Source organism: Cucumis melo, chromosome 12 (genome assembly GCF_025177605.1).
Source record: "Cucumis melo cultivar AY chromosome 12, USDA_Cmelo_AY_1.0, whole genome shotgun sequence".
In the NCBI taxonomy this organism is placed as follows: Eukaryota; Viridiplantae; Streptophyta; class Magnoliopsida; order Cucurbitales; family Cucurbitaceae; genus Cucumis; species Cucumis melo.
The window spans coordinates 21,035,296-21,045,556 of record NC_066868.1 but is presented as its reverse complement, the minus strand read 5'-3'; the positions used below and the strand labels follow the sequence as shown (position 1 = coordinate 21,045,556).

Sequence of the window (10,261 nt, the reverse complement as noted above, 5' to 3'; positions counted from 1 at the left end):
AGGATGTGAGCACGTTGGACTGGAAATGGCTCTTGAGCAAAGACAGTTCAACACCCTTTTTTTTTGTGCTGCTGAATTATATATATTTAGGGTGCATATTAAAATCAGAAACATTGTGATAAGAGATTTTAGAAGCTCCAAAAGGAGAGTTATTAGTTCTCGGATATTATTTATAGTATAATTTCGAAGTATAAATTATTTTAGTTTGAATTATAATAATGTGTTTGATCCGTAAATTATTTTAGTTTGTTAAAAACTAGAAAAGAAAGATGTTTATCGTAGCCAATTGAAAATTTTTACGTAATATTTACTCTAGAAGGTATAGAAAGTTATGGTTATTATAATCTTAACAGTTCTAAATATTACAATGAAAGGACCAAACATATGGTTATTATAATCTTAACAGTTCTAAATATTACAATGAAAGGTCCAAACAGTGTTTGGTCTTTCTCAATCAAATGAAAATATATTGCCCAAACTAGTGGAATTGCAATTCACATTTTCTCCATCTCATTTGAAATTCAGGTAATACAACTCATGAATCGTATTTCTCCATAAAATCAGTGTTTTTTCTAATAGCTACATAACTTGAGGGTAAGCTCCTAATGGAAACAAACAAACAAAAAAGGAAATGAACTTAAGAAGGAGCAATTAAATATATATGTCCATAAAAATGCTTGTAAGCAGCAGTTCATCAAGGCCTCCCTCAACAGATTGAAGGGAAAATAAAAAAGAACCAAAGAAAAATACAATGCAACTAAAAATGTTGGCCTATAAATTGGTAGCCATGTGATGAAGTCGTACATTCATTTCATTATAAAACAAAAGGGACAACTCTTCCACTAATAAATGTAACACACAACACAACATAACAAATATTACAACCTTCTCGCTGCTGCTTCTTCCTTAACTTCAGTTGTAGATAGGCTTAGTAGCAAAAACATGTGATTATTCTTTTCCTCGGTCATACCCAAAAAAATTCTGCCACCACAATCAGCGGTCGGTGCTAGCACGAGCAGGAGCTCGGGATGAGGACCATGATGGCCTTGAACTTCCAAACGCAGATCTGCTGTCATCATTACGCCAACTGTCTGGTCGAGATGGTCTATCAGGCCGGCTGCTTCCCCATCGACCAGATTCAGATGGTGGTGCGTCAGGAGTGGAGCCTTCATTCCGTCGAAACTTCGGCACGTATTTTGCTGGGGATGTTGCAGCAGCTGCAGCGGCAGCAGGAGCAGCAGTCCCAGGGTCCAGAGGCCGAGAACTAGGAGCAACATCAGGTCGGGCAGGAGCATCACCAGACCTGGCACTACTACCAAAGAGACTTTCTTTCCTCAGTCTTTCTTTTTCTTCCAACTCTCGCTCTCTCTGTCTCTGCTTCTCAGCTATCTCATCCAATTTAGCCTTGCGTTCAGCTTCTTCCTTCTTTCTCCTCTCCGCCTCTGCAAAAGTTCAAAAGATGTCATCAACAAAGAAAAATTACATATCAACACATTTTCAAACAACCAATATCAGCTATAGCTAAATATAGTTTCTAGAACCAGTTGTCACACTAATGTACATTATATGAAAAACTAAGGAGGGATCTCTTAAGTTGTTTCAATCCATGTTCATAATGTCTATCAGTTGATAAGTGCATATCCGATATTTTCAAAAAGCACAAAATGATGTTTGACCCCATAGAAAATCAGATCAGATCATTTTAAACAAATACCTTCACGCTTGCGTGCTTCCTCCTCTTCACGCAATATTCTAATCCTTTCCTCTTCACGCCTTACGTAAAATATTTTCTTTCTCTTAGCCTCCCTTTCTGCTTTCCGGGCCTGAATTATTTGCTTGATATGCTCTTCTCTTTCAGCTCTACGTCTGCTGAATTCCTCTTGACGAAGACTAATTACTCTTTCTTGGAAAATTTTCTGTGGAACAAAGAAAAGGCCCGTTTACTTTTAATAATGTGTCCAAAGTAAATTACTGCATATTCGTTCATTCAAATTTCACTTCAGAACACCTACGAAGTAAATATGGTAAAAAAAGATGCTATTATTATTCTTTTCTCAAGTAATAAATAAGAACAAGAAGTGCCCTACGTCTTATGTGCCCACAAGACAGGGATCCGTCAATTTTGATAAAACTATCACATAATTCCAAAAACCCACAATTTAGATTTCTTTTTTTCTTGTGAAGTTGTCACCACAAATTGACATCATGACCTCTTCCACATTTATTCAGACTATGTCTCCTTTGTTTTTTACTACTATGCCAACCCATGATGATTAACACTCTCAATCCAATTATTGATCGCTATAGTAAAGGAGTGATTCTGGAGAATGCATTATGGTACATACTGATTAAAATATATCTGTAAAAAGCAAACTGAACTTCGTTCATATTAAACAAATGCATGTATTAAAAAAAACGGAGTAAAAAAGATGGGCCAAGTGTAAGGGGTAGAGGTTACCCCTCCCTGAAAAGAAGAGCCGTCTGATTGGACGTTAGTTGTATTTGAAGAAAAATAAATAAATTATTATTGGATAAAAGTACATTATACACTTAACATTGTGGGTTCTTGAATATATTTAATAAAATTATAATTAATACATCTGTAAACAACACATTATACCAGTAGAGAAAAAACGTTAGTTGAGAAAGCATGCAAATTTTTCATGTTGACTTTAAAATAAGATTTATAATATTTTGAATTATAGATAAGATTTTTTTTTAAATCGCAAAACAAATAAATAAACATTGTGATTACAGTACCTAATAACGAAGACCAATGAAACATAAAACTTTGAGGGAACAAAGTTTAAGACTAAGCCAATAGAGCCATATGAAAATAGAACAACTAACCTTACTCTCCAACATTCTAGACAATCGATTCTTCTCCTTAAGGTCACCTTCATGGCGCTGCTTGCTTAACTCTACCTCCAGCTGAAAACCAAAACAGAAACTCAATTTTCAGTGAAATGGAACTAAGAAACGCCTGTTTATCATTAGCATACCATCAACTATCAAGAAAAATTTGACGACACAAAAAAGAAAAACAGATTGATTGAATTTATACAAAACAAAGCTAAACATTGCAAGACTAGAAATTTGTGTACACCAGGTCTAAGAAAACCAGAGAAAAAAATACCGGTTCAATGTCAGAAACATTTAAAGTAACCCCTGAAAATTGTAATTCTAAAAGCATATGTCTATCTTTATCAAAGTTCACATAGGATTATAGAATCTGAAGTAGAAAGAAAAAACTCTGCAATATAGCTTAAGTGACTAGAGGAGGTACTAGAATCCCTATTGTGAATCTTAGTATCATACATGAGAGAAACCTCCGTATCTACAAGAAATAAACAATTCAATGATATATTACACATATTCACAATTTAAAATAATAATAATAATAATACTAACAACAATAAAACGATGACAATCAAATGTATATAATGATAGTCATAAAATCATTAAGAAAGCAAGACCTGCTGATCACGTTCATGAATCATTCTCTCTTCAAGCAACCGTTGCTGAAATGCAGCTTCAATTAACGTTGCAGCCTCTTCTCTTTTTGCTCTTTCTAGATAATCCATAGTTTTCGCTAGCTTTTGTAACTTCTTCTCCATTTCCTGCCTCTCCCTTAATTGTTCAGTAAGGGCCAATTGCATTAAAGTTTGTTTTGTCAACTTTTCCTAAAGATATATAACCAATGTTAATAATCAATTCTACATCATTTCAAAATAAGAATACATATCAACAAAAAAGAACTCACAGAGTCGAGAACCGGCTTCCTGCTTCCCTTCTTTTTACCAACACGCTTTTCAGCTTCCTGAAGTAAAGCCTGTGCTTCTTCAAGTTCTCGCTCTTCCATTTCCCTACGAAGCCGTTGGTTTTTTCTTTGTTCATATTCTGCAGCAAGCCGCTTCTGCTCTGCCTCTTCTGTTATCTTCTGTAATTTTAACCTTCTTGATTCCTCCTCACGTTCCTAAACACAGTTCATCACATCTTTTCCATTTATACACAACAGAAAAATGAATATGGTTATTCACAGTTTGATGAGTAGGGTACCATTTCAAGAAGTTGCCGTTCCTGCTCTTCCTTCCTTTTCTCAATTATAGATTTACGAGCAAGCAGCCTCTTGTGCTCCTTATCGACAATATCTGCTAAATCAGGCAATAGATCACCTGTTTTTGATGCCTTCAAAACAGGAGGATAGATCATAGCTCTTGCTTTGTTTAAGGATTCTGCGAGAACAGTCAGATGGTCCCGAAGCCCATCTGATTCGATACCCTAAATTTATTCATAGAAAACAATTATGATTTTTTAATCTCCACTCCATAAAAAAGCAGTTATGCTAAAAATATACAAAACAGACTATAATTCCTAAATCTTAATAAATAAACGGAAACAGAAAACGTAATCCCCTTAAATCCAATATAAATGACTTTTTCGTACAGTAACCCACCCTTCAATCTTTAGAGAGGAAGGTCATGCAAATTACAGTTTCACAATCTACAAGTGATTTAAGTGATTTTAATGATATAAAGACGCATAGAAGATAATGTCAACTAACAAATTGAAAACGGCAGAGACAAATCACCTGGGTTTATAATCATAATCTAAAACAGGCAGTCAAAAATCAGATGGGATACATTAACATTAAGGGAAAAGAAATCATCTAAGCGGCTTTGTCCCTTGACCCTTAGTCCAAAAGAAAGGGAAGAAAGTGAAAAGAAGACAGAATTTTTTCAGTACCAAATTGCCAAATAACACAATGTTCCTCGAATGATCAATTTTCATGCCAATGAAATTCTGTTTAACTGCATCAACTGATATTTTCTCCACGGCAGAAAAATCAAAAAATGGGATCATCTGCGACAGACTCTCGATTTTCATAGTCTGGTACACCTTGGAGACCTGGCATAAAAAAGATAAATAAGTTATAAGTAGTTCAGTGCATAAACGTGGAATTGGCAAGCTATGTTTTTATCCGTATGAGCAATAGCTTTGCAAGATTAACAATATATAAAAGATAACAAAAGGTACCTGCTGAAGCAGCCTCAGGGTAGCAAGTTTTTCAAGAGCAGGAACATATTGGGACAATTGGACTTCAGGGACAGATGAAGCTGATGAAAGCTTACCTCCAAGCTTTGATACTTTGTTTAGTAAGGGTTGCAGTTTTGTTGCAAGGTCAAGATGGAAGGATTCGTGCTCCAAAAGATGATAAAGATCTTTAACTTCTTGAGTTGCACAGCTTAGGACTCCTTTAGACACCTAAAGGAAAGCAGAAATCTACTAAGCAAATAGAACTAGAATTATTGAGTACACACTAAAAGTTGTGATACATATTTGTATAGAATTTTCACTGTATACGAAAGGACATAGTTTTATATGCAAAAGAGGTGAGAAGAAAGATTGCACATCAGCCCTAATGATTTTTTAAAAAAAAAGTTTATAGTGGGCTAAACATAGTAAATGAAAAGTTATGATACGTTGCATGATATTTCTACAGTAAAAGAAAAGACAACTCTTCATATAAAAAAGGTGAGGTAGAGATGATTGCAAATATGCCCTAATGAAATTTGAGTAAAATACTAAAAGTTAAGATACATATTTGCATGGAATTTCCCCGGTAAATGGAAAAACATAGTCCTTCAAATAAAAAAGGTGAGGTGGAGATGATTGCAAATATGCCCGAATGAAAATCGACTAACATATATCAACAATAGTTGCAAACTTTCAATATGAAGCATGGTGTTCTTTTTTCTGGTTAAGAACCAATTTCATTAGTCGTTTAATTTTCAATATTGAAATTTACTATCCAACCATATTATTTAAAATGAATGTGAATCAATTGTGAAGTATCATAATTTCAGAGGGTAAAGAGGGAAATAGTCAACAAATTAACCAACTAAAGTCAATCCGACATACCAGTTCAGAAAAAAGATTTTCCCTTGAAAGCTGGATGAAACAAGAACAGAGAGAGAGTAAGGTAACGTTCAAGCTGTGAAAAGTATAAAAGAAAATTCAATTAGCCAAATTGTTTTACCACATCTCTACTTTCAAGTTTGGAATCTAAACTGAACCCTATAAGATTGGCCATCCTCAAATTCCGCTCTTTCTCGTGTTCAAGTTCTAAATGAGAAGCACCATGCTTAGAGTCGTAGGGGGACACTGCAAGAGCTGCTAAAAGAACAGAAGAAGCTATCAACTGCAAATCCTTCTGGCTTAGATTTTTGTTGAAACTCTTCTGGAGGGAGAAAAGTTTAAGCCATGCATAAGCATGATAAAGATTGCTATCTGATATCCAGAAGATCTCTGTTAATTTGACGTAATACACCACCATCAAGGATGGTTTGGGTGTTTTCTTCACCATGCACATCAATCCATGAATATCTTCCACGGAACGAAAAGCTTCCTGCAAAAATGAGTGATAAATAGATTTTTGAATTGACAGTATTTGTACAAAAGAAATCTTGATATGAATGTCTGAAATCTAAAGACTGCCCACTACTTTATATGGAGAGAAAGTTCAGACCTGCCAGAGCTCAAGCTCTGTGGCAACCTTCAGCTGTTCAAATCTTGTGTCAAGGTACAATTGCAAGCTCTCTGGAGCAGAAAGGTCAGGCCGATCCCTTTGGTCTCTATACTTATTGAGATTAGCAAGATGATTTCTGATAATTTCACATAACCTACGAAATTCAGTTGTTCTTTTATACACTTTACAGAACTGGAAGGCACGATGAGCTGTCATCTACAAATGAAAAATGCAAGAATTATTACATCTCAGTAAAAAAAATTTACATGCTTCATCTAGTGAATGTACAGAAGACATCAAGGTCATCTACAAGTGAAGAATGCTAGACTTATCAATTTAGCCAATGCTAAATAAATAATGTCCAAACTGAAAACAGCCTGTGACCTTGTCCAGAATAATTTTTGTACCCCTCTCTTCCAGAAATTGTGATATGTAAAAGGTAAAGAATGAAGTGTCAAATAAATTTCTTTTATAAAATACAATAAAATTCTTTTAAGAACTAAAGTTGTAAATTAACCCCCAAAAATATTGGTTACTTATGGCGAAGTTGATCCAAGGAGCCCTAAACATAACTTCCAGATACAGATATCAGAAGCCTTCATAAATCCTCCAACCATTAGAACCATTAGGATGCTAGGTTACAATATGACAGGGTTTCAACTAGGACTCCCAAACCCAATTTTAAGTTCCACCGGAATGCTAAAGTTTAAGGCATGACATACTTTTCATGTTTTAGAAGATATAAACTGAAAACTAACTCAATAACTCGTACACCAAATAACAGGCTTGGTGATCACCTACCGCATAAAGTGCCTCCAACTTTGAGTTATTCCTTAGTATATCAAGAACCGTTCGATATGTCTCCCACAGAAATTTAAACCAGGGGGTAACAAGTTCCCGATCAGATCTATCTTTTCCCTTTTCACCACTAACATAACTAAGCATCAGATCTTCTGGTCTTTTATCAGCTTCCAAATCATCAACATCCAAAGCTTCTTCTAAAGCTTGAGCTTGAGTACGAGCCTGCTCTGCCTTCTCAGTTGAAAGATGCATGAAGTGCTTGATTACTTCCTCCAAGGAAGTAACATTGACTTGCTGGCAAACAATACGATATTGAATCAAACCATCCTTAGCAAACCTTCCTTTCCTCATGTCCACACAGAGCTCAACATACTTAAACATAATCCTCTCAAGAGGTTTCTGCCATGCTCGATATTTTTTCGAAGTGATAAGATCATGAAGGGCTTGCAAGGCATCTTGCTTCTGGCCAACATTTATCAGCTCTGAAAACATATAAGGAGAATAAATTAGACATGCTATTCTTCATTTCACACAAAACGAAAAAGATAGACATCAAAAATTTCAAAATAGGGCAAATACATCAACAGTGGTGAACCACAAACACAAACATGGTACTCCAGTTACAAGAAACACAAGTCTCAACAACGGCAAACACCCCCGGAATTAGAAAGAGGTATTCCAATGATCTTCTAATGTCTTCCAATTACACCTTATAAATTAATTATGGTATACACATTATATTATGTTAAGAAATAAGAAAATGAATAGAGTTCAGAAGCCTTTGCAAAAGGTAGAAGAACCAAATTAGTTTACAATAATAAAATAACAGATGAAAACGTAAAATTCAAGACATGGATATGCTATCCAACTATAGAATTAACACATCATGAGCCACCCAAAAAAAAACCCTTACCACTTAAATTTCAAAAAGTAAAATGAAAACTACCATGAGGTGAACACTTCAAGGAAAACTTCGTAGAGTCAAATCACTAAATCTACAGACACCAACACACCAATAATGTATATATTCTCAACGTTGATCAGAACATGTATACTGAACCAACTTCCAAACAAACAATAAACGGAAAACGTTCGTTAAATTATGAGAACTTACGGTACATGAATTTATTAAAAGAACCAAACATACAACTAAAAGAAAGTACCCAAAAAATCATGGCATACTCGCAAATAGAACTCAGTTTATATCAAATCCAAAAGAGAACATTATGTTCATCACCTTCAGCTCGTTTTAAAGCATTCTCTGGCTTCACAAAAGACGCCATATCTCAATCCAACGTTTAGCTCACCCAAAGCCGAATGACCTAAGACAACCATGAAGAACCATTATAAAGATTTAAACCAAACAAACAAAATTCATGAGAATTAAAGATTTTGCAGCCAAGCTGCATCATTTATTACTTTAGAAATCAGGAGTTGGCATTAACGTAGAAGGCTATGCTGCTTTTCTAAGGATAACTAATCAAAGGGAACAGATTTTTTTGAATTCCAAATACAACTAAAAACCTTTTCTACACCCTACTTTATTGACAATTACACCTTTTTCTTAAGGAACTTTTAATGGTGTTTTTCTATACTCTCTTCATGGCCTTTTCCTGACTATCTATATCTATGCAATATATATACATACGTATACATATATATGTATATATGTATATATATATATATATAGAAGTGGCTATAGTAGAGAAATTCACCATATTCTACCTTCTTTTTTACTTCATTTACTTACATTGTTCTTTTCTAAGTTTTTCAATTTTTTATCATTCTACAAAATGGTGTTTAAGAAGACAGATTTTATACTTTTGTCCACTGTTTAAAAGTAAGAATAAAGTTGTGAATTAATTGTGGTTTACTCAATTGTTAGGGTGAGTGAGTGATTTGAATCATGAAAAGGCCATTACGAATCTCAGGCTATTCTTTAGGTCTTCCTCTCTATATCTACAGTATGCAAACATTTCTTGTCTAATTCATTGCAAGGGATATGAGAAGGTGGAGCTAGAAATAATGAGTGAAAGAGCAATGTCATGGAAAATGTAAAGATTAGAATGAGCATTGCAAAATTTTTATTTTCCGTTCGCTCTACTTTTTTTTCCATCTGCTTCGCACGTTCTTTATGATACACTCCGTTGTTGTTTGTTTATCTTTTTGTAGCAAGCTAATTTAGAAAATTAAAGTAATTAAACCAATTGACATCAATCAGGTTGAAGTTGTTCGGTTAATCAATCAAGCCATGAATTAAAGAGTTCCTTAATCAAATAAGTCCTCCATTATATCATTAGGTCAATTGTAATTCGTGTTTTCCAAGCGAGAAGAAAGCCATAGATGGAGGTTGGGAGAATACCTACCAGTAACAGAAAAGGAGTAGAAAACCAGAGCAAAACCACTGTGAAGCTTCAGCGGCGCGAAGGGAGGAAAAACGATGGCTGCAGCAGCAGCCGTGAACTGAAGCTAAGGAGCGGCACTCAGCTGCCGGAGGTGTAGATGGTGGCGTGAAGAAGAAATGGCTTTAGGGTTTTTCTCTTTCTTTTTTATTTTACAAAGTGGGCTCACCTTACAACACATTGGGCCGAGTATTGAAAGAGAATAGTGGGCTGTTGTTCTATTGGAGTTTCGAAAGAGAAAAGTGGGCAGTTTAATTTTAGCAAAATCTATCTGCTCCCTTTGGATAGGGGTGAATAGACCGGAAAATCGAACCCATCGATAAAAATCGAATCCATCGATAAAAATTGAAAATAGTCGGTTGGAGATAAGAAGAGGTTAAGTCAATACTGATTTGAAAAAAATCTAAACAAACGACATTTTAAAAATGTCAAATATCGACATCCTAAACTGATTAATCAATTGACTAACGACCGATTTTTACTTCTTCATGGTTGGAGTCAATTTAAACATATATTAAACTAACAATAG

At 34.8% G+C, this 10,261-nt stretch overlaps 1 protein-coding gene across 2 annotated transcripts; it reads right to left on the bottom strand.

Annotated features, from left to right (window-relative positions):
- Positions 1–632: 632 nt before the first annotated feature.
- Positions 633–9,864, bottom strand: LOC103488448 (eukaryotic translation initiation factor 3 subunit A-like). Of its 2 annotated transcripts, none has more exons than XM_008447197.3 (14): positions 9,697–9,864; positions 8,568–8,652; positions 7,331–7,812; positions 6,530–6,745; positions 6,041–6,409; positions 5,923–5,952; positions 5,038–5,265; positions 4,747–4,908; positions 4,060–4,281; positions 3,764–3,976; positions 3,477–3,683; positions 2,851–2,931; positions 1,715–1,916; positions 633–1,442 (listed from the first exon to the last, which is right to left on the bottom strand). In XM_008447197.3, the coding sequence occupies exons 2-14, from the start codon at positions 8,611–8,613 to the stop codon at positions 994–996; spliced, it is 2,907 nt and encodes a 968-aa protein (XP_008445419.1). In that variant the 5' UTR covers positions 8,614–8,652; positions 9,697–9,864; the 3' UTR covers positions 633–993. The 2 variants fall into 2 exon arrangements, with proteins under 2 accessions (XP_008445419.1, XP_008445428.1); XM_008447206.3 differs by having other exon boundaries at positions 9,693–9,860.
- Between the last annotated feature and the right edge of the window lie 397 nt (positions 9,865–10,261).

What these genes read in the sequence shown, in the direction of transcription:
- LOC103488448 (XM_008447197.3), bottom strand. Translation starts at nt 8,613, where the DNA reads ATGGCGTCTTTTGTGAAGCCAGAGAATGCTTTAAAACGAGCTGAAG. An exon ending in TGCTTTAAAACGAGCTGAAG is followed by an intron (nt 7,813 to 8,567) that starts GTGATGAACATA and finishes ATATGTTTTCAG; the next exon opens with AGCTGATAAATGTTGGCCAG. An exon ending in AACGGCAACTTCTTGAAATG is followed by an intron (nt 3,977 to 4,059) that starts GTACCCTACTCA and finishes AACTGTGTTTAG; the next exon opens with GAACGTGAGGAGGAATCAAG.